Source organism: Sus scrofa, chromosome Y (genome assembly GCF_054392235.1).
Source record: "Sus scrofa isolate SSC_HxYL_T2T_F1_AM1 chromosome Y, Sscrofa_HxYL_maternal_Yorkshire_Landrace_v2.0, whole genome shotgun sequence".
Taxonomy (NCBI): domain Eukaryota; kingdom Metazoa; phylum Chordata; class Mammalia; order Artiodactyla; family Suidae; genus Sus; species Sus scrofa.
The window spans coordinates 5,613,023-5,638,175 of NC_139402.1; the positions used below are offsets into that span (position 1 = coordinate 5,613,023).

Genomic DNA, 25,153 nt, shown 5'->3' on the forward strand with positions numbered 1-25,153 from the left:
TCCAGAGACATGGCCTCCAAATGGGCTATAGCTGTCTTTGAGGTCCTGCTGACTAGGCCAATCTTCCCAGCAGTTAGGTGGCTTCCCAGGAGGTGGGTTCCTTTTCTCCTTCACTCCTCCCTCTGGAATGCTAGCCCCATCCTGATTCCTTTTCTCTCTCTCTCTCTCTCTCTCTCTCTGTTTCTTTTATTCTACCCAGATATATCAAGAGTTTCTTGCCCTTTCTGGAGGTTTAAGGTCTTCTGCCATAATTCAGCTGATGTTCTGTGCAAGGGTTCCAAATCCTTGGGAAAAAAAAACACTCAACCTAAGTGACTTTTATCAGAAGTAACATTTTAGATCCTACATAGACATGGCCTCCAAATAGGCTACAGCTGTCTGCTGTAAAAGGCATCAATAAGGAATGTTATTATGGCCTGAGTTGGAAGTATTGGAGATATCGTGGACAATATTTAAAATCCCCCACTTTGTAGAAAAGAATGTCTGCCTCTAGAGTTCTGACTCTGGTCTATACAGTGTGTGTGGAAATTTTGGATTGAGTCCATGGATATACACATGAGCAATTGAATACAGAGTGAAGGGGTGAACTTCTTTAGGAACGTGGAGGGGAGGTGGAGCAAGGTGGTGGAGGAGTAAGAGGTCGTGTTCACCTTCTCCCACAAACACATCAAAAAAAAAAAAAACCATACACATGTAAAACAGCTTATACAGAACATTAACTGGATGCTGGCAGATGAACTTAAACCTCCAAAAAGGGCAAGAAACTCTTGACATAACTGGGTACAACAAAAGAAACAAAGAGAGAGAAAAGGAATCAGGATAGGATTAGCATTCCCAAGAGGGAGGAGTGAGAGAGGAGTGAGAGTGGCTTACCTCCTGGGAAGCCACCTAAATGATGGGAAGATTGGCCTAGCTGGCAGGACCTCAAAGTCTCTGAGAAAAGCACAGTAGCTGGACTGAGAACAGCAAAGCAGAGTGAGAGCCACACAGTTCATCTGAACCACTGGCCCAGACACCACAGCCTGAGATGCTCAGGAGGGGGCTGGGTGCTGAGACTCAGGCTCCAGAGGTCAGTCTGGGAGAGAGGACTGGGGCTGGCTGTGTGGGCACAGCCTGAGGGGCTAAGGAGCAGCATGCCATGGGCAGGGGAGCATAACGCCATGGGCTGAGGAGGGAAACGCAACAGCAGAGGGAACAGGGGAGAAGGTCTGGATGCACAGGAGAGGCAAGGCGCCACTGTTGGGAAGGGCAAGAGGAGGAGGGGCAGGTGCCATAGGAAACTCCCTACACTGTAGCGCATGCAGGCACATGACTGCGGGCTCTCAGAGGGTGGGGCGGCTCTGATGCATGCTACGAGGGGCGAAAAGCCTCTCGCACATTTAGGGGAGATTGCGCACTCCCTGTGCAGGCTATAGGTGTCCAGGCACCTCTTCTGGGGGATAAGGGCATCAGGGGGCTACCTGCGATGTGGTCCCTCTTGCATGACCTACAGGTGGCTGGGACAGACTGAGGCCTGCCACCACTTGGGGCCTTGAGTGGGTTCCACCTGTGACCCCAGTCACCTCAGGGGTTGGCAAAAAGAAAAAAAGAGGGCAGTGCAAACAAGCACCATACACTGTTGCTCTCACTCCCCTGGGAACACACCCGCCCTGCAGCTGCCACAGCCAACACTCTGAGTGGTGTGTCATTGGTCACTGTCCCTTCCCAAGACTCCACAACTAGGAGCAGCTGATACATCACCTCCTTCATGGGCTAAGTGGGACAGCGTACTTCTTGGGTGGTCTGCAGGTGGCAGAGGCAAACTGCAAGTTATCCCTGATTCCAAAGATAGGCATGGCTGAGCACCACTGGGGATACCTGAAAAAAAATTGCTTGCAACTCCTGCCACCTCAGAGGGCACCACAGAGAAGGACATTGTTACGGAACATACCTGGTGTTGCTCTCACTCCCCGAGGAGCACACTCACCTACTGGTGCCACTGCCAAGTGCTCTAGGCAGTGCCCAGATGCTTGATCACTGTCCTTTCCCAGGAACCTACAACTAGGAGCAGCTTGTGCAGCACCTCCTGTGGGGGCTAAGCAGGATGAGGTGTTTCTGGCATGGTCTACAGGAAGTGGGGGCAAACCACCAGAGTTACCTCTGGCTCCAGAGGTAAGAGTGGCTCGATACCAATAGGGGTCTGTGAACAGACACCATTTGTAGCCCCATTCAAGAGGAGGGTATTGTGACCGAACACCACCTGTTGGTGCTCTTGCACCCCTGGGAAAACACCCACCCTGCTGCTGCCACTGCCAAACGTTCTGGGCCGGACCCACAGGCCTGATCTCTGTCACTTCCCAGGATCCTGAAACCAGGAGCAGCCTCCACAGCACCTCCTATGTGGGCTAAGTGAGATAGGTTGCTTCATGCATGGTCTACGGTAGGGGAAAACCACCAGTTATCATTCCATCTAGAGATGGTCATGGCCCACTCCCACAAGGGTTCCCTGAACAGGCACAACCTGTGGTTCCAGTCGCCTCACAGGAGGGCACTGCAATCAAACACAAGCTTTTGCTGCTCTCAATCCCCTGGGAACTCGAACAGCCTGCTGCTGCTTCTACCAAAGGCTCTGGTAAACTTGTAGGTCTGCCTAGAGCTTATTACCACTTCCCGGGGCCCTGAAACTAGGAGCAGCCTGTGCCAGCTTCCTGCAGGTCCTGGCTGCTATTGAGAGACCAAAGACCAACCACCCACTGCTGGCCCTACCCATTGCCTCCTTCACCCTGAAAACACACTGAACATTGTGAGAATAACAGGCTGCTCAAACCGAAGAAAGAGAGAGCAAATATTCAAACTCCCACACCAAAAACAAATAGTAACCCCCCAAAAATACATGGGCTATTCTTGCAGAGAAGTAACCTTATAAGACTACAGTTTGGCTTCCAAAAACTCACAGAAAAACAACATAAGCTGGATGAAGAAGCTCAGAAACCATTCCCAGTTAAAGCAACAGGAGAATTCATCTAAAGCAGGCAGCTATGAAACAGATCTCTGCACTCTGACAGACTTGGAGTTCAAAAGGGAGATAGCAAAGATACTGAAGGATTTAAGAGGGGATATGAACAGTAAGGCAGATTCCCTCAGAAAGGAACTAGAAAATATAAGGAAAAGTGAAGAAAAACAAGAAAATTCATTTGCAGAGATACAAACTGAGCTAAAGGCCATAAAGACCAAAATGAATAATGCAGAGGAACTAACCAGTGACTGGGAAGATAGAATAATGGAAATCACCCAATCAGGACAGCAGACAGAAAACCAAAGGAAAAAAAAAAACATGAAAGCAATTAAGAGACCTATAGGATAATATAAAGTGGGCCAATCTATACATAATAGGAATTTTAGAAGGAAAAAAGGGGGGGGATTGAATATATTTGAAGAAGTTATGGCCGAAAACTTTCCAAATCTAAAGGATACTGATATCAAGATACAGGAAGTACAGAGGGCTGAAAAAGTTGAACCCAAACAGGACCACACCAAGATATATTGTAATAAAAATGGAAAGCTATAGGTAAAGAGATGATTCTAAAGGCAGCAAGAGAAAAGCAAACATTAATTATAAGGGGACACCCATAAGGCTATCAGCTGATTTCTCTACAGAAACAATCCAGGACAGAAGGGAGTGGCAATATATATTTAAAGTGCTGAAAGGAAAAAATGGCAATCTAGAATACTCTATCCAGCAAGAATATCACTTAAAATAGAAGAGGAAATAAAGAATTTTCCCAACAAACAAAAGCTAAAAGAGTACAGCAAAATAAAACCCATTCTAAAATATATACTGAAAGGGCTTCTCTAAATTAAAAAAGAAAAAGGAAAACAGAAGAATTAGGATGGAGAAAACCACAATTGGAAAGCAGTCACTTAAATAAGCCAGCACACAGATCTAAACATAAAGATGTTGGGGGAAAAAAAGAGACATAAAAATCATACAATGTGGGGAAGGAAAGTAAGAAAATATAGATTCTTTTTTTATTTTAATGATGTGTTTGAGCATATATGACTATCAGGCTAAAGCAAGCATATATAGGAAAGGGTCAACATACTTAAAAAACATGGCAACCACAAACCAAAACCAAACATTACATTCACAAAACTAAAAAGAAAAGTACTTGAATAAAATAAATGGAACCATCCAACCAAAAAAGAAAAGAACAAAAAAGAAACATAGAACCAACTGGAAAATAAGGTTTAAAATGGAAATAAATAAACATCTATCAATAATCACCTTAAATGTTGATGGACTGAATGCTCCAATCAAAAGACACACAGTGGCAGATTGGATACAAAAGTAAAAAGCTTCAATCAGCTGCCAACAGGAAACTCATTTTAGGGCAAAGGACACATATAGATTGAAAGTGAGGGGATGGGAAAAGATATTTCACGTCAATGGACAAGAAAGGAAAGCAGGAGTTGCAATACTCATATCACACAAAATAGACTTTAAAATGAAGGCCATAAAGAAAGACAAAGAAGGACACTATTTAATGGTGAAAGGATCCATTCAAGAAGAAGATAGTACAATTGTCAATATATATGCCCCTAATATAAGAGCACTCAGATATCTCCAACAAATACTAACAGACATAAAAGGAGAAATCGATGGGAATACAATCAGAGTAAGATTTTAACACCCCACTCACATCAATGCACAGATTCTCTAGACAGAAAATCAATAGAGCAACAGAGATCCTAAGGACACAATAGAAAAGTTAGACTTAACATTTACAGGACATTGCATCCAAAAAAAATCAAATTATACATTCTTCTCAAGTACACATGGAACATTCTCAAGAATTGATCACATCCTGGGGCACAAAGCTAAGCTCAACAAATTTAAGAGTGTAGAAATTATTTCAATTATCTTCTCTGACCACATGACATGAAACTAGAAATCAACCACAGGAAAAGAAATGAGAAAAAAAAAAAAAACCTGTCTACTTGGAGACTAAACTACATTCTACTAAAAAAAAAAAAAAAAAAAAAAAAAACAAACATGGGTTAATGAGGAAATCAAGGAGAATATTTAAAAAACACCTCAAGAAAAATACTAATGAAGACACAATGACTCAGAATCTATGGGATGCCACAAAAGCAGTGCTCAGAGGGAAATTCGTAACAATACAAGCCTTCCTCAAAAAAGAAAAAAAAATTCATATATTATGGTGAACCTAGGTTGGGTCTGTAGATATTTAAAACGTTTATATCTTCTTCTTGGATTAATCCTTTGATCATTAGGTAGTGACCTTCCTTATCCCATGAAACATTCTTCATTTTATTTTTTTTCCAAAATTATATTTTTTATTAAAGTTATACATGCACATACTTTTATAAAGGCAAAGAGTGCTTGAAGCTTATAATGAAACATTCTTCATTTTAAAGTCCATTTTGTCTGACACGAGTATTGCTACTCCAGCTTTCCTTTGATTCCTGTTGCCACGGAATATCTTCTTCCATCCTCTCACTTTCAATTTGTATGCATCCTTAGAAGTGAAATGGGCCTCTTGAAGACAGCATGTATATGGGTCTTGTTTTTGTATCCATTCAGCCAGTCTATGTTTTTGGTTGGGGCATTTATTCCATTAACATTTAAGGTACTTATTGATATGTATATTCTTATTGCCATTTTATTAACTGATTTGGATTTGTTTTTGTTGCTCTTTTTTCTTTCCTTTTTCTCTTGTTCTCTCCTCCTGTGGTTTGATGACTATCTTTAGTGTTGTATTTGAGTTGATTTTTCTTATTTGTGTATCACCTGTAGATTTTTGGTTTGCAGTTATTCTGAAGTTTTGATATGAGTCTATATATATATATATATATATATATATATATATGAGATTTTTTTAAGTTGTTGGTCTCTTAATTGCAAGTGCATCTCCAGTGTTCTGCATTTGTACCCTCCTCTTCTCACAATTTCTGATTTTGGTCGGATAATTGTGCATGGATGATTTTGTATCTTTACTGTATATATACCTTCAAAAATGACACAAATACATGGAAAGACATACCATGCTCTTGGATTGGAAGAGTCAATATTATCAAAATGACTATACTACCCAAGGCAATCTACAGATTCAATGAAATCCCCATCAAATTACCAAGGACATTTTTCACAGAACTCGAACAAAATATTTTAAAGTTTGGAAGCACAAAAGACCCAAAACAGCCAAAGACACCCTGAAAAAGAAAAATGGAGCTGGAAGAATAAGGCTCCTGGACTCCAGACTATACTGCAAAACAACAATCATCAAAACCATATGGTAGTGGCACAAAGACAGAAATATAGATCAATGGAACAGGATAGAAAGCCCAGAATTAAACCCACACACCTACAGCCAAATCATCTATGACAAAGGAGGCAAGAATATACGATGTAGAAAAGACAGCCTGTTCAATAAATGGTGCTTGGAAGGGATTAATCTCCAAAATTTATAAATACCTCCTACTACTCAATACCAAAAAACAACCCCATCAAAAATTGGGCAGAAGATCTAAACAGACAATTCTCCAAAGAAGGCATACAGATGGCCAAAAACAAATGAAAAGATGTTCAACATCACTCATTATTAGAGAAATGCAAATCAAAACCACTATGAGGTACCACCTTACACCAGACAGAATGAAAACCATCAAAAAGTCTACAAACAATAAGTGCTGGAGAGGGTGTGGAGAAAAAGGAACCCTACTACACTGTTGGTGAGATTGTAAATTGGTGCAACCACTGTGGAAAGCAGTATGGAGATTCCTCAGAAAACTCAAATAGAACTCCCATTTGATCCAGCAATCCCACTTCTGGTCATCTCTCCAAAGAAAACCATGACTTGAAAAGACACATGTACTCTCCAATGTTCACTGCAACATTATTTGCAATAGCCAAGACGTGGAAACAACCTAAATGTCCATCAACAGAGGAGTGGTTAAAGAGGAGGTGGTACATATACACAACGGAATATTACTCAGCTATTAAAAGGAATGAAATAACATTTTTAGCAACATGGATGGACCTAGAAATTATCATGCTAAGTGAAGTCAGTCAGACAATGAGACACCAAAATCAAATGCTTTCACTGACATGTGGAATCTGAACAAAGGACAGAATGAACTTCTTTGCAGAACAGATACTGACTCACAGACTTTGAAAAACTGATGGTTTCCAAAGGAGACATTTTGGGGGGTGGGGGATGCACTGGGGTTGTGGGATGGAAATGCTATAAAACTGGATTGTGATGATCATTGTACAACTATAAACGTAATAAATTCATTGATGAATAAAAAATAGAAGAAAAAATCTCAAATAGACTTAACCCACCACCTAAATGAATTAGAAATAAAAAAAACAAACAAAACATGAAGTCAGAAGAAGGAAGGAAATCATAAAGATCAAAGAGGAAATAAATAAAATAGAGATAAGAAATCAATCAAACCAAGAGCTCGTTCTTTGAAAAGGTAAACAAAACAGACACACCTCTGGCTAGACTCACCAAGGAGAGGACAGAAAAAAAAAATAAAATAAGAAATGAAAAAAGGAGAAGTCACAGCTGATAATACAGAAATGCCAAAAACCATAAGATAACATTGTGAACAATTATATGCTAAAACATTAGACAACCTAGAAGAAATGGACAACTTTCTATTGATTTTCAGCCTGCCAAAACTGAATAAAGAAGAAAAGAGATCAACTGAAGAGACTGATCACTAGAAATGAAATTGAATATGTCATAAAAACACTCCCTACACATAAAAGTCCAGGACCAGATAGCTTCACAGGTGAATTCTACCAAACATACAAAAAGGAAATTATACCCATCCTCCTTAAACTTTTTCAAAAGTCTGAAGAAGAAACACTCCAAAAGACATTCTATGATGCCACCATCACCCTAATTCCAAAACCAGACAAAGATACCACCAAAAAAGAAAACTATTGGCCAATACCCTTGATGAATATGAATGCAAAAATTCTCAACAAACTTTTAGCCAACCGAATCCAAACATATCAAAAAGATCGTACACCACTACCAGGAGGGATTCATCCCAGGTCCACAAGGATGGTTCAACATACACAAAACAATCAATGACATACACCGCATTAACTAAAGTCAAGTCAAAAATCACATGATCCTTTCAATGGATGCAGACAAAGCTTCTGACAAAGTCCAACATCCGTTCATGAGCAAAACTCTTACCCAAGTGGGAGGAGAAGGAAGATTCCTTAACATCATCAAAGCCATTTATGTCAAACCCACAGCAAATATAACACTCAGTGGAGAAAAGCTGAAGGTTTTCCCATGCAAATCTGGAAAAAGACAAGGATGCCCACTCTCACCACTGTTATTCAACATAGTACTGGAAGTCCTAGCCACAGCAATCAGACAAACAAAAAGAAACAAAAGACATCCAAATTGGAAGAGAAGAGTTAAAACTGTCACTGTATGCAGATGACATGATACTATATAGTAGTATATATACTGTATATTGCTATATAATTTTCTAAACTATAGAAAACCCTAAGGACTCAACCCAAAAACTACTTGCACTGATCAAATTCAACAAAGGAGCAGGATATAGGACTAGCATTCAGAAATCAGTCACATTTCTCTATACTAACAATTATGAGAAAAGGATTACAAAAATACAATACCTTTTAAAATTGCACCACAAAAAAATCAAATACCTGTGAAATCAGCTGACCAAGGAAGTAAAGGACTTAGATGCCAAGAAGTACAAAACATTCATCAAGGAAATTAAAGAAGAGGTAAAAGAAATGGAAAGATATTCCATGTTCATGGGTCAGAAAAATTAATATTGTAAAAATGGCCATACTACACAAAGAAATCTACAGATTCAATGAAATCCCTATCAAATTACCCATGATGTTTTTCCCAGAACAAGAACAATCCAAAAAATTATATGGAACCACAAAAGACCAAGATTTTCCAAAGCAATTCAGAAGAAGAAAAAAAACACCCAGGAGGCATAACTCTTCCAGACTTCAGGCAATATTACAAAGCCACAATTACCAAGACAGGTGGTATTGGTGCCAAAACAGACATACAGACCAATGGAACAGAATAGAGAACCCAGAAATAAACCCAGACACTTTCGGTCAATTAATCTTTGACAAAGGAGGCAAGAACATAAAATGGGAAAAAGACAGTCTTTTCAACAAGGATTGCTGGGAAACCTGAATAGCTACATGCAAATCAGTGCAACTAGAACACACCATGCACAAAAATAAACTCAAAATGGCTGAAAGACTTAAATATAAGACAAGACACCATCAAAATCCTGGAAGAGAATATAGGCAAAACATTCTCTGACATCAACCTCATGAATATTTTCTCAGGTCAGTCTCCCAAAGAAATAGAAATAAAAGCAAAAACAAACCAATGGTACCTAATCAAACTCACAAGTTTTGCACAGCAAAGGAAACCACAAAGAAATGAAAAAGACAACTTCCAGAATGGGAGAAAATAGTTTCAAATGATGCAACTGACAAGGGCCTAATCTCTAGAATATACAAGCAACTTATGCATCCCAACAGCGAAAAGCCAATCAACCAATGGAAAAATGGGCAAAAGACCCGAATAGACATTTTTTCAAGGAAGATGTACCGATGGCCAGCAAGCACATGAAACCATGCTCAACATCCCTGATTATTAGAGAAATGCAAATCAAAACTACCATGAGATACCACCTCACACCAGTCAGAATGGCCATCATTAATAAGTTCACAAGTAACAAATGCTGGAGGGGTTGTGGGGAAAAGGGAACCCTCCTGCACTGTTGGTGGGAATGTAAGCTGGTACAACCACTATGGAGAACACTATGGAGGTACCTTAGAAAACTACACATAAAACGGCCGTATGACCAAGCATTCCCACTCTTGGGCATATATCCAGACAAAATTTTCTTTAAAAAAGACACATGCACCCACATGTTCATTGCACCACTATTCACAATAGCCAAAACTTGGATTCAACTAAAATGTCCATTGACAGATGACTGGATTCGGCAGATGTGGTATATACACACAATGAAATACTACTCAGCCATAAAAAAGGACAAAATAATGCCATTGGCAGCAACATGAATGGAACTAGAGACTCTCATCCGGAGTGAAGTAAGACAGCAAGAGAAAAACAAATACCATATGATATTACTTATATCTGGAATCTAATATATGGCACAAAGGAAACTTTCCACAGAAAAGAAAATCATGGACTTGAAGAATAGACTTGTGGTTGCTTGGGGCGGGGGGGGAGGCAGTGGGATGGACTGGGAACTTAGGGTTAATAGGTGTAAACTATTGCCTTTGGAGTGGATAAGCGAGGAGATCCTGCTGTGTAGCACTGGGAACTATGTCTAGTGACTTGTGATGGAGCATAAGCATGTGAGAAAAAAGAATGTATACATGTATGTGTAAATGGGTTACCATGCTGTACAGTAGGAAAAATTGTATTTGGTAAATAAAAATGAAATAAATTTTTAAGAAAACATTGAAAAGGAGGACCTGGCTGAATCAAAAGCATCACAATGTTGTTAGTATGGGTTTTGTGATATATCACCAACATTAATCAAGGAAAAGAGGGTTTTCACCAGAAATGCTAGAGAAATGAATAGAATAGATATGTAAGAAAAAACTAGAAACAAAGTTACTTCCACCAAACGTTTTCTATGAAACAGACACGTTTCTTGCAACACTGACATAAGATGAAACAGAAAATTTAAATATTCCTTTTTTTTGATTAAAGAAATGGAATCTGTCATCACCAAACTTTCCATTAAGAACATGCAGGTCCAGAAGATTTTACTACAGAAACTTCTCCAATATATAAGAAGGAAAAAGCACTGCACTCCCTCAAAGTTTTCAGAAGGAGAGAGAAGAAAGTCTGTTCTATGCATTTCCTGAGACCAGCATAACCTGAAGCCCCAATTTCTGCTCTTTTTCCAATAGTAATCTTTTAGAGAGTATTCACATACTGATTCATAGCGTAGAGATCCAAATTATAAATTTACTACCTCTTCCACAATGAATGTGTCAGACCTTCTAGACTGTTAAACTTATTTTGAAATATTTCGGAGTTCCCATCGTGGCGCAGTGGTTAACGAATCTGACTAGGAACCATGAGGTTGCAGGTTCGGTCCCTGCCCTTGCTCAGTGGGTTAAGGATCCGGCATTGCCATGAGCTGTGGTGTAGGTCACAGACGCGGCTCGGATCCCGCCTTGCTGTGGCTCTGGCGTAGGCCGGCGGCTACAGCTCTGATTAGACCCCTAGCCTGGGAACCTCCATATGCCACAGGAGCGGCCCTAGAAAAGGCAAAAAGACAAAAAAAAAAAAAAAAAAAAAAAAAAAAAAGAAAAAAGAAATATTTCAACATTAAAAACACCAAACCAGGGAATGCTTCTATGCCTCAATCCCTGCATAATTTCTGGGCAGGGAATTGCCTTCTCCAAGTGAAGACAGCTTTGGAGTGTTGACAGTTAACACCAAAATAACCTTTTAAAAAATCTTTGTACTTCCTCTTGTCATTTCCCAGCATAACACACTTAAATCACCTTCCAACAACCATCGGAGCTTCACTTGAAACCGTCCTTTTTGGAAACTGTGTCTCCTTCTGAAATGGATCACACACACTCTGCTGGTTCTTACCTTGCCTGGTTTTCCACCCTACCACTTATGAACAGGTTATCTGCGACTGATTGTGGCTTCACTGGCTTTTCCTTTGTCCCCTTTCATTGGAAGGCATCCCCCTGGATGAGGAACAGAGTCTGACTTACAAGGTTTAGGAAATTATGGCACTAAATCAGTATTTTCTGAACACAGACGAAACACCAGACAAGAGGAATCTTACTGAGCATATGTGGATAAAAGTTTATAAGGCATATATGGATAAAAGTTTCTAGGTTACTGGACTACATTATATACATCCTACCAAGTTCCTATAAAGTGAAGGAAAATCCAGTCTTTCTGCAGAACACTGAGAGTTCTCTCAGTGCATCTGAACCCCGGAAAATGCTGATCTGGGAGTCCCTCTTCTTCACATTGGATATTTTAATGTGCAGAGTCTAACTGTCTGAAATATGCACACAGGAATTAAGTGTCCACCATGGAGTAAAACAAACACACACTCTGAAATTAAGACAAAGAACAAGCATACACGCACTGATAAATACTCATGCAGGAACAGAACACCAGGAGAAAACAGTCCCAAGGGACAAGGACCTGTATATTTCTGGAAACTGCTTTCCCTGACATTGGTAGGATATTAAGCCCTGTAGATTTACCTGCAGGACTACAAGTTTCCAGAAGTATTAGGAAGGTTGTGGAATATGTTAAGTTTTTTTTTTCTTGTAATAGCACTCTTTTCCTCTCTGCCTAAGTAAGCTAGAGAAGACCTTGGTGCTAGACATGATCTTAAAGGAAGCTCCAAAGGGTGAAGCCTTCTAGCATGAAAATGGGAGAAAATGTAGAGATAGCCCTTCCTCGACTCACACTGAGTGTTTACCTGGTCTTTCCTTGGTCTGTCACCTCTTAGTCTTTCCAACTCCCCTGACATTTAATGGAAAAATGGCCATCCTTTCCTGAGTCAGCCTAATGAGGCACCCTTGGAAGCTCTGAAGTGTCCAAGCTGGGGACTTATTACATAGAGGAATCCCTGTTCTCTGTAAGTCGGTTTCTAGGTCTACCTTTAAACATCCTACCCTGTGTTACTGAACCCACCATGGTTATCTTTCCCTTTCTTTGGGAATTTCAGGTACAACTAGTTGGAGGGTGGGGGGTGCCACAAGGCTCTTTATTCCCTTCTAAACACACCTGGTCCATGGCACCCCAGCCTCAAGGACAAAGGACCTCCCTGGTTCATTTATTAACCTGCTCTGCACTGGGATGCAGCTAATACCAAAGTTCGAAGAAAATGACGTTGAAGAAGTTACTCTTTAATGAATAAAGACTACTTATGAAATGAGAAAAATGAACATAAAGGGGAAAGGGGAGAGGACATGGGGGCTTCCTACTCTTTGGAAATTTGCAGGTTCCTGTAAGGATGGATGCTTCACTCCGTGTGAGAGAAGTATATGAACACATAAGAATCAGGATTTCTCAACTGCCCCCTGGTTGGCACGTTGGTGGATAACTCTCTCTTGGGAGAGTCTCCCTGCACATAGTAGGATGTTTAGCAGCACGCTTTATCTCTATCTCCTAGATGGAAGGTGTCAACACCCACTTTTCCCATGAGGACAACAAAAACTGTCACCATTCATGTGCCTGGGAGGGACGGTGATGCCTCACTGTGAACCACTCCCCAACAAGAAGTTGTACAAAGCCTTCTTAGATCTGCTCAAACCAAAACTCTAGTTTAAGAACAGAGAATGCTACATCAGGAATCAAAACTGAGGAGATGCTGCAAACAGGGCAGGCTTTGGGAAGACAGCTCTGAAGCCTCACTACTTACAAGTGTGGGCTGAGACCAGAAGCAATGGCATCTCCTGAGGTCACCTGTTAGAAATTACTTCCACACACAACACTATATCCACTCCATCAGAACCACCAGTGTCAGTAACTTTCTCTGGGAATCACTGAGCATGCTGTCATTTGACACACACTTGGAGAGAATTTCACCAGGATCAGATCTCAAACAGGGGGCTTGTGCTTAATTAGCTCAACTGAGATTATCAGTACTTTGGAACCTTAGTTGGGAATCCTTGAGGGAACAGGATGGGTCCGGTGACCAGGGTCAAAAGCTTCCTTGCACGATGGAGAGATGGGAATTGTGAAACTTAAGATGTCAAACCATGATCACAGGGAAAACAGGTAAAGACGTCAGAAATTTAACACTGAGGAGAGAGAGGCATCATAGTTACAGTAACCTGGATAAATTGAACAAGGAAGAACCTGGAAGAGGGACACAGGATAGCTTAGCATTGTTTTGTGGAGGTTTTGAGAATAACATTTCGGTAGGAGTGTCCCCGTTTTATCATACTATCACCTGCATTTTGATCTTAAACCTTAACGAAAGATACGGAATTAAAGTTCTAGCGACTTCCTTTATTTATAACAGGATTACTAAGAACCAAACCCAACCTGTGCCATCATCTGAAAGTAATTACTGCTTAGCTCCCCCTTGATTGGCAGTTGGAAAGGTCTTCCAAACATGGGATGATCTTAGGATTCATTCCCAAGGAACACATGTTGGTAGGACTCCAAGAGTACAACCTGGAAGAAGTAGGTTATATAAGGAGACATGGAAGTGGAGGTGACAGGAAGCCAAGAGGTGTTTGTTGGGACCTTTGGGTGCCCCTGCTCCAAATTTGCTCAATCAGGCAGCTACAAGAAAAAAAAAACCCTGAGATATTTGGTGACATGAAAACCCCATCATATATTTTCCAACAGAAGAATATAGAGGACAATAGACAGAGAAGTCAGTGGGAAAAGGAGAGAAAAAAAAATGCATGGGGGACCCAAAGAAGAGAGAACAACCACCACAAAAATATAACATTTTTAGGAGTTCCCGTCGTGGCGCAGTGGTTAACGAATCTGACTAGGAACCATGAGGTTGCGGGTTCGGTCCCTGCCCTTGCTCAGTGGGTTAAGGATCCGGCGTTGCCGTGAGCTGTGGTGTAGGTTGCAGACGCAGCTCGGATCCTGCATTGCTGTGGCTCTGGCGTAGGCCGGTGGCTACAGCTCCGATTCAACCCCTAGCCTGGGAACCTCCATATGCCGCGGGAGTGGCCCAAGAAATAGCAGCAACAACAACAACAACAACAACAAAACAACAACAAAAAAAAGACAAAAATATATATATAATATTTTTAGTCCTTGCAAGTGTGAATGGAAGTGGCCAACCAACAAAGATGGAGGCTGAAGATCCCTTTTCTGTTGCTTTTCAAGTGACAGACATCTGTTGATTTCACAAAAGTATTGAGATTTTGTCTGTGACTTTTTTCGGGGGGCTGCACTCATGGCTAGGGTTCCAATCAGCGCTCCAGCTGCAGGCCTACACCACAGCTGGAGCAATGTGGTATCCAGAACTGTGTCTGCAACATACACCACAGCTCACAGCAATGCCAGATCCTTCACCCACTGAGCAAAGCCAGAGATTGAATCCAGGTCATCACATATTACATTAAAAATGACATTTTCTGAAAAGGTGTTTTGCACACAGAACGATAAAATGAGTGGTTGAGATACCTTCTTCACATGAGGTTACTGGACATGTCACAGGTGGACCTCTGAGTAAAAAAAAAAAATAACAGAGCCTGCTGTGGGGTAGAAGAAGGTTATGACCCCAGGGAATGAGGGGTCTTTTAACATTGTTCCACCAGATGGTTTGTCTTCAGTTTGAGAAAAGAAGTGTAGACGTATCTCTTCAAGGTTAAGGAAATAATACGGGTCCTGGGGATATGTGCCTTGGATTGCTGATCCCATTATGGACCTTGGACATAAAAGAAAATAAGTATTACTCTCCTTAAAACACTTGGCATGTATTGCGATTTGTCACTCACCATAAAGGCCAAATATTCAGATCCACTTAAGCTTCTCAGAAAACAAATCCCATCGTTCAAAGCACAAAATGCCAGAATAGCTCATCACTGCCAAGCAGGATATTGGAAGATGACTTAATGTAACCAAGGGGTAAGATTAATCATTGTACATCCAACGTTATGACAACAGACCAAGACTATAAAAACGGGGAGGATTCCGACTCTCTCTAACAACTGGGACACTCCAAGCTTCTCCTGAAGAAGAATAGCAGGAACCACCAGGATGAAGAGTCTGCTGCTGAGTCTGGTCCTTGGTCTGGTTTGTGCCCAGGAACCTCAACCTGAACAAGATCCCTTTGAGGTAAGAGGGATGGGCTGGGTGGGAGTAGAGCTTGTGAATGTGTGTTGCTGTGGGGGTTTCCTTGGGCGCCTCCAGAAGCCTAGCCATCCACCTCAAACTCAGAATTGCTCCATTAATTGGCTCCTGGACTTGTAGGATTTGGTCTCTGTGGTATCTACTCTGTCTATTCCTCAAATCGATATATTGATATAGTTCTTGGAAAAAGAGCTGGATCAGCCAGGAACTGCTGGGAGTGGAGTTATTGCATCTGAAGCTGAGCATCAGCTATTTCTGAAATGTCTCCATTCCTTGTTATATGCTGGCTTGAGTTTTCACATTATTATCTAAATCTGGCTCCGTTCGGTCAAATCTGCTAATGTGTGCTGATAGGTAAAAGGGAACGGACGCTCCTGAAGGATGATGTGGGGGTCATCAGAAACAGAGGAACTCTCCTGCATCACAAGTATTTCTTTTTAGCTTTCAGGAAAATGGATAACCAGCTACATAGGCTCTAGTGACCTGGAGAAGATTGGAGAAAATGCACCCTTCCAGGTTTTCATGCGTAGCATTGAATTTGATGACAAAGAGAGCAAAGTATACTTGAACTTTTTTAGCAAGTAAGTAAAAATAATGGGGAAGGAAACCACGTATAAATACCAGAACCTGAGGAAGGTCTGGCATCCATGTGTGCAGGGAAATGCCTGGGTTTGAACAGGAGCCTGGTCCCCTCATGTGAACAGCCGAGAAGGGTCTCTGGAGACCTTGAGTCCTTGCCACCAGAAGCCTTCCGAGAAGGTCAGGAGTCCTGCCTGAGAGTAGAGGTCCCAGAAGGTCCCCTGGCTTCAAGCCATTCAAGGCAAGAGGGGCAGAGCAGCAGCAAGAGCGCAGTGCCCTAAACCCTACAGTCCCCACCTGGGGCTGCAACCTTTCAGGCAGACTTTGTAGGACAGGCTTCACAGGGAGCCCCACTGGCTGGGAGCAGGTGCGGAACACAAAGGGGTCTCTACTCAAAGGTGAATCAGCAAAGGTTCATTGTGACTATGTTTATTAAAGTCCTCATAGCACAAAGCACGCTTGATGGAATGTCCACTATAGAACAGGTGTTTTATTGGGAACATGCCCACACAGAAACAAACTTTCAAGAATAGAAATATTAATGATAAAAACCCTAAAATATTTATGCCTGAGGAGCTTGGGGTATAGATATATAAATATGTATAACTGATTTTATTTTAAACAGCATGTATTTGAGAGTATACTGACATTTAACTTGTACACACACACATATCATATCTCAGGATACATACAGAACTGTTCTAATTTTGTAACAAATACTTTACTATCTTCCTCTTTGCCATGTTGATTATGTTTGTGCCCTATCTTTGACTTGTTGTGGGGCCACTCTCTCTGAAATCAACTCTAGAGTGTACTGACCCACAGGTACCCCTCTAAAGGGCAGGGTGCTCTGAGATTTCACTTGTGGACACTGGTTTCACCACCTCAACAGTCATGATATAAATCTCCTCCCCAAATCTCATTTCTGTCCCTCACCGTTAACCACCCACCTAGCCACAGGTAACAACGGACCTGATTATTCTCACCTCCTCTAGAACTTCACACAAGGAAATCACACAGTCCACATTGTATCCCCTGCTTCTTTCACTCAGCAAAATGGTTTAAAAAGAGAATTGTTTGTCTGCATAGAGAAGGAGTCCCTTTTCTCAAGACAAGTGGAGGGACTAGGTTTGAATACACAACCATGTGGATACTTTGCAGTTTCTGCAACTGCATGTGGTTTTTGTTGTCACCACTTCATGGTTTGGTTTTGTATGTTTGTTTTTTGAGTCACTGGATGCATTTCCATAATGACTAATTACAGTGAACACAACTCACTCTGGTCATTGTCTGGCAATAGGTCTTTCCACTAATTAAGCCAGTATTTCTTGGGTGATTTCTCTTGTAACATTTGAGGCATCTGCATTTGTCATATATACCAAATACACATTTTTCACTTACGTGCACAGAGAGATACATATGAAGTCACTCAAATACATTGTAATAGAGGTGACAATATAAACATATCAGATACGTATACCACTTACTTATGTTATACAGGCATATCATGTGTATCTTTGTGTGTGATTTTCCTGGTACACACATATGTATCTTTCAATGTGTATTCCTCTGATGATGAATTAATAGAAGAAGACTTTCTATCTTGGATATGAAAAACTAAAATTTCCTATAATTTCTGCAATGTTTGGCGATCCTTTCAGCATCCATTGCCAACGTTATGAAAACCCTAACGGCTCTTTTGAGAGCTCTGCCTCTCATTACTAGGCAAAGGATGTTTTAAACAGTTTTTTTTTTAATTTGTTTTCATTTCAGTAGGAAAAGACTTTTTTTACTCTTTTCCCCTAAAGTCTCAATTTCTTTATTTAGTTTCAAGGAAACATGGCTAAATATGTACAGTTCATTCTCAGAACTTCTACTCAGAACGAATGTGGAAATGAAATGTCTTGTCCCTTGGGAGCTACCTGATCTGAAACAATGCATTCCTGTCCTGTGCATGTCCCAGGGCTCTTAGGCATTACGGTGTTACTTACACTGGGGCTGAGAGGGTGCATCAGTGAAATTGGCAATTATAGGTCAAATTTTTAGGATGTGAAATCAACCAACTCACTGCTTTCTTTTTCAGGGAAAATGGAATCTGTGAAGAATTTTCGCTGATCGGAACCAAACAAGAAGGCAATACTTACGATGTTAACTGTGAGTAGGAGAGTTGAATGGATAAAAGTAGAGGAGGGTGCAAATCGGGGCCTCCTGTCCCGTCAGGACACCACACATGTCCATTCCAGGGTCCATCAAAGGACAGGTGTGGTCAGGCACCTATCCTCAATGCTCGAAGCCCTCTGCCATCCTGAACAAAGGCTTCCATCCCACAACTCAGAGGGCCCCTCCCGACTCACAGGGGTCCTCCATGGTGGACCCTAGACTTGGTCTTTCAGGAGGGTCTCAGGTATATGGAGCGGTTACTAGAATATTTAAAACACCCTTCAGAACGCGTGTCTCAAGGGTCTATGTGGACAGGACACATCAATATCATCCTGCAGGAGACAACTTTTAGAAATTAGCTCTGAACATCCTAATTGCTTCCGTGAATGCCAGATGAATTTCAAATCCATGGAAATCCTAGGAATTTCAAACACCAAACACAACGCTTCTTACATGCAGCTTCTGGTCAAAGCAATGAGGATGCTGGCTAAGATTTACAGCTCTACGTTCTATGCGAGAGCCTGCAGCCACATAACCAGTGGTCATTGCTCCAAGGCATATATATTGGATTACAACTTACATATATCAATATGGGATTCCAGGAGGTCCCTAGTGGTTTACGATTTGGTGTTCTCACTGCTGTGGCCTGGGTGGGATTTCCACATGCTATGGGTGTGGCCAAAACATAAGTGATTCCAACCCTTGCTTACTATAAATCATAGCACAGCCGTTGCACTATTAACACAAAGAAATCAAATGTGTGCCAGATTCTTAGCCCTTCATGTACATTGATAAACTTTTAATATTAGGTAGGAATTTTTTGAATAATTTTTTGCCTTTATTTTATGGCCCCACTCATGGCATATGCAGGCTCCCAGGCTAGGGATAGCATCTGAGCTGTATGTGCTCCTCCATGCCACAGCCAGAGCAACCCAGGAAAAGGGCCATGTGTGCAATCAAAACCAGAGCTCAATGCAATACCATATCCTTAACCCACTGAGCAACACCAGAGATCCAGCCTGCATCCTCAAGGATCCCAGGCAGATTCATTTCCAGTGAACCACGATGGAAATTCCCAAATCATGCCTTTTTTCTTTCCTAGGGGATTTCTTTCCCTCAGCTGAGGCACCCGTGCTTCTACTGTATAGACCTTCATTTCTGCCATGTTCCTATATATTTTCCTGGATCGAGAAATGGCAGTTCAAGTAGGGAAAGAAACAGAACAGCCCACCTCTTCCTCCACGTCTCTTGGCAACGAGCAATCGCAACCAGACTAGCTTGGGTTTAGGGGAAATCCCTGCACCCATACGAAGCACACACTGGACTTTGGGTGAGGGCAGCCTCAGCCAAGATATAGCCTTACCTTCCTGGCCTCTACCAGCTGCAAAACCTTTATGGCCATTAGAAATTGAGATGGCAAAACCCTCCCGGAGAAACCATGGTTAGAGCAAAGGGGGTTCCGGAGAGTCTCAGGAGAGGCATCATCTGACATGAACTGTCCCCAAATAAGCCCAGGCTCATGGATGCCCAGGGGCTTGGGAAAGATGCATACACAGGTATGGGGTTAGAAACCAAGGAAGCCATTTCAGGAGCTACCTCGTCTTGGCCCAGGCAGACAACTGGCAATTCAGTGGTGCTGACTATGAATAATGCTATGCGGGGTTTCAGGAACACAGATGGGCTGATGAAAACCAGATCTTGATGAGCGATCCCAGTGAGGTGTTATGGAGGGCTGGAAGCGAGAACGCATGCCCAGGGCTTAGAGGGAACACAAACTCGGTCAATGCTTAATCTTCTGCAGAGCAACATGGCACAGCCACAGAGGGGGAGGTGCAGGCCTCCAGGTGGGGGTGAGCTGATGCTTTAGGTGCTCACTGCCTGCACAGCTCCACGAGGACAACAGTCCTGATAGCTATACACTGGCTAGAGGCCTCTGGGCATCTGCTAAGGAATCACCTAGATGGAGAACAGAGGAAATGCAATCACGGATACTGATGGTTCAGAATATGGCAGTTCTGGTTCGGGGTGGGCACTCAGTAACCCAAAGGGTGGAAGGGTGCCTTGACTCTGGTCCTAAAGAGTGCTCTAAGCCATGGCTGGGAAAATGAAAATTGACAGGATGTTTCGACTTGGATTTCCTAACCTCCCTCATGATATTTGAAATGATGCTGCCTTCATTGGAACTCACATTCAAGAAAACATGCTAGTAGCATTGCAAGGGGGAATAAGGTTCATGCCATCAGAAGATGTCCATAAGGAAAAGCCCCTCCCCTTGCCATCCTAATCGGCTGAAGCGTTCCCTGCACCCACAGGGGGAGAGACCCATAAACACAGGATGCACTGGAGCCCAAGCCCCAAGTTTTCCATGATAAAGTTCAGCTACAAGAAATTAATTAAGGCCAGGCAACATATACATGAATGTATGTATGTTTATGTGTATAATTGCATAGACATGCACATACATTTCTATTTACATGTGTGTATAAATGTGTGTGTGTGTGTATATGTATGTATCATTTCTCTCTTTACAGACGCAGGTAACAACAAATTTGTAGTTAGTTATGCGTCCGAAACTGCCCTGATAATCTCTAACATCAATGTGGATGAAGAAGGCGACAAAACCATAATGACGGGACTGTTGGGTAAGTCTAAATCCTCATGCCATCCCCATGGGCATGGTCATGAACCATGTGCCCTGGAAGCATCTTTCTCCACACGTCAGTCGCAACAGACAGAACTCAGTATCCACTTAGAAGGCGTAGGTCTTTACGTTCCTTGCATTAAGGATTCTGGAATGGAATCTACAAAGAGAGGAGGGAACATCAGAGCTGGGAGAGAAGGGCAGTTTCAGCAGCTGTTTCCAACCACATCTCATTCCTGCAAAGTAACATTTTGGAAAAGAGTTTTCCTGGAAATGGGTCCCTCCCATGGCAACTCATCTCAAGCCATGGCTTTAATCAGGTTGACCTCAATCTCTATACTTCAAGTTCATGGTCAATGCATTCAAAACCCTAAGACAGAAACATTTGAAATACATCTTCATGGGGTCCGTGGTTCTTTTTTTTTTTTTTTTTTTTTTTGGTCTTTTTTCGCTATTTCTTGGGCCGCTCCCGCGGCATATGGAGGTTCCCAGGCTAGGGGTCGAATCGGAGCTGTAGCCACCGGCCTACGCCAGAGCCACAGCAACGCAGGATCCGAGCCGTGTCTGCAACCTACACCACAGCTCACGGCAACGCCGGATCGTTAACCCACAGAGCAAGGGCAAGGACCGAACCCACAACCTCATGGTTCCTAGTCAGATTCATTAACCACTGCGCCACCACGGGAACTCTGGGTCCGTGGTTCTGATGCCACAGAGGGGCACTGGGAGGTGTTCTGTCACCCTGGACAGTAGGCGTCAGCTCCACAGAAGGTGTCAGGCAGAACTGTGGTTGAATGAAAGAAGAAGACATAGTCTCCCATGACAAGAGTGTCCCTGGAAGGGTGAACCCTGTTTCCCAGGTACCTGGGTCCAGAACGAGGCAGGAATTCAGGAAGACATACCAGGAAGCTGATAGAGAAGCAGGCACGTCCATGTCTGGGTGGTGCACTGGGCTCTAATGCATGGAGCCCCTGAGGAGGCTTTGGGGTCCTCCTGCTGACACTGGAGGGTATGCAGTGCGTGAGCTGAACTGGGATCAATCCTCGCACACACAGCAGGCCTCTGCATCATGGCAAGTGGCACCTGGTTGGGACTCCCTTCAATTACTCCAAGGGAAGCTCTGTTTGCACACTGAATCTCCCATTCGGTACTCAGACATCATGATGGGGTCTAATGGGTCCATTGTGTTGTATGCATGCTGATTTTAGGCAAAGGAACTGACATTGAAGACCAAGATTTGGAGAAGTTTAAAGAGGTGACAAGAGAGAACGGGATTCCAGAAGAAAATATTGTGAACATCATCGAAAGAGGTAAAGCAATGCGCATTGCCTGGACATATCATTCACTGGGTCTGTGCACTTGCTAGCAGAAGACACACTGAGTGCATGCACCTATTGTCTCCCATACGGAAATGGCTAGAAAACCCCATAGGTACAATCGTAAAGTAAAATAAGACTATTAGGACTTGCTTGTATTGGTGGATTGTTTGAAACCTGTCCTTTTTATTTTCCCCCAGATGACTGTCCTGCCAAGTGAATCAAAAGCGACTTCGACATCATCAAACTGTAAGTAAAATCACCTGTTATCAATGCTGCTCCAGCAGAAAAGTCAAGGCGCAGACACTGTCCTTTCCTAAAGGTCACATTGTGTCGCTTGCAATGTTTTGCTCCAACAATGGAAATCCTCCTGCCTGACCTCACGCCTGTCACCTGTCACAGGGGCCATGCTCCTAAACCTTTGTCCTGTTTCATTCATCAACAGGATGCAACACGAAGAACCAGGCATTGCCATTGCTCCATGGAATCAATACCAATGACCCACATGCCTGGTTCCTGCCTCTTATAATCCTGCTCTGCCCATGATTATCCCACGTCCTCTCTCCTCATCCCTTAATCACATCCTCTGGGGTGGTCCTTGACTTCGGAAGGTTCAAATAAAGGGAATTCATGCAGACCTGGGCAATGGCACTCTCTGTAACACGTCAGCTACATGACATCACCCAAGGAGCCCTGTGAACTATCCAGGAAAACCTTCCCTTGTAGGACATGTATGTCATCCCACACAAATCAAAATAAGATGAAACACAGGTGTCTAGCGATGTCAAGGTGAGCAGGAGAAAAAGGACTAAACCAGCACAGAAAGGCAGGATTCTTGTGAGGACTTTGATTGTAGTGGTCAGAGTCCAAAACAGAACCCCAAGTGCATTTCCTTCATGGCAATAAAGGAAACTTTGGTTCCAGTCACTGAGGTTTACCCAGAAAACTATGACATGGCCTGGGCCATCACTGAGGGAACATGCCTCTTCGGACAGCACCAACCCTTCTGAAACTCCACGGAAGAACTCTTACGTCTTCAGGTTTAAGGCACTAGTAGTCAAACATGGGCAGGTGAGCCATGGGCAAACCACAGTACCATGAAGGCCACATAGTACCTGGAGGAACAAAATGACCAAGAGGCCAGGTACAAAGCGCTCACTGCACACCCAGGTCACCACACATAAAGATGCGGTCCCATCCTCTCCGGCTTCAAACAGCATCAGACACTCGTCCTCCCAACAAAGAGCCCTTCCCCTGGCCATGAGCCCAGAACACCCACAGCACATTGTGCTACTCATGTCACCATCCAAGGGTTCTAGGCTCCTAGAGGCAGCCCTTCTTTGAAGGGCTGAACAACCGTTCACAGACCAGGACCAAGCCGTGAGAAAACACAGCTCCACATAAGGGATTTTGCTCAGGATCCGAGGTTCTGACAAATAAACATTGACAGGTTACAAGGAAGTAGGAAGAGTAAATGGGTATGCATAAATACACCTAGAAGGGGCCCCTCAGTGGGAACAGAGGGCACCAGGAATGAAGACTATGTTGGCTTTAGTTGGAAGTCATGGAGATATCAAGGACATTGTGGGAAATCTCCTGCTTCCTATAAATGAGTGCGTGCCTTGGGAGTTCTGATTCTCATCGACAGTGGGCATCGGAAATGGTTGGATTGGGTGGTTGCATATATACACAGGCTATGAAATGGACAGGGAAGGATGAATTGCCACAGGAATGAGGAAAGGTAGACCCTGACATACACAAAAGCACTGTGAAATGTTACCTGGGCTTGCACCATGTCACCATCATCAATTTAAAAAAAATAGAAAAGGGTGTCACTAGAAATGGAAAGAGATGAAGAGTAATGTAAGATAAAAGTAGCAACAAAGTTAGTGCAACTATATATGCCATCAAGTGGACACAGTGCTTGGAATGTCTGGTAGCAAAACTGGCCCCAGATGAAACAGAAAATGTCAATAGACCTATATTCTATTAATGATACTCCCTCTGGCATCATACAATTATCCATCAAAGACTGCAGGTCCAAAGCATTTCACCAGAGCATCTGCTCAAATATCCAATGAGGAAACGTCACACGACTCAGACAAGGTTGCAGAAAGACATGACAAGAAAGATGGTGCCACCCATTTCGTGAGGTCTGCATAGACTACATCCCAAATCGGATAAAGACATCGAACTCTACAGAAACCCATGAGTTGCTATAAAAATACCACATGCCCTCAACTGCGGTGTAGACCCCTAGGTAGAAAAGGAACCCTCCAGGGACTCGTATGATTTCCTGATTCTCAAGAGGCACACATTGTCCTTGAAACACAAACATGCTCACACAGGGGAGTGCTGTCTGTGTTTTACACATACATTACCCAAGAAGGGAAAGATAAAGAGAATCCATTTCTGGCTCTGGTTCCGAAAGGACTACTTTAGAGATCATCCATATGCTCATCCTAAAGATCCACCTTATTCATTCATGACCCCTTCCAACAGGTGCCATGGCTCCCAGACAGGCAACGTCATTTGGGAATGCTTTTGCAACATGACAAACAACA

The 25,153-nt window shown here is 42.6% G+C and overlaps 1 protein-coding gene across 1 annotated transcript; it reads left to right on the forward strand.

Moving 5' to 3' along the window:
* Positions 1–15,717: 15,717 nt before the first annotated feature.
* LOC146394341 (odorant-binding protein) lies at positions 15,718–23,224 on the forward strand. Its single transcript, XM_085009103.1, has 6 exons — positions 15,718–15,878; positions 16,335–16,474; positions 18,556–18,626; positions 21,164–21,274; positions 22,482–22,583; positions 22,790–23,224. The coding sequence occupies exons 1-6, from the start codon at positions 15,801–15,803 to the stop codon at positions 22,807–22,809; spliced, it is 522 nt and encodes a 173-aa protein (XP_084865229.1). The 5' UTR covers positions 15,718–15,800; the 3' UTR covers positions 22,810–23,224.
* The last annotated feature ends 1,929 nt before the right edge of the window (positions 23,225–25,153 follow it).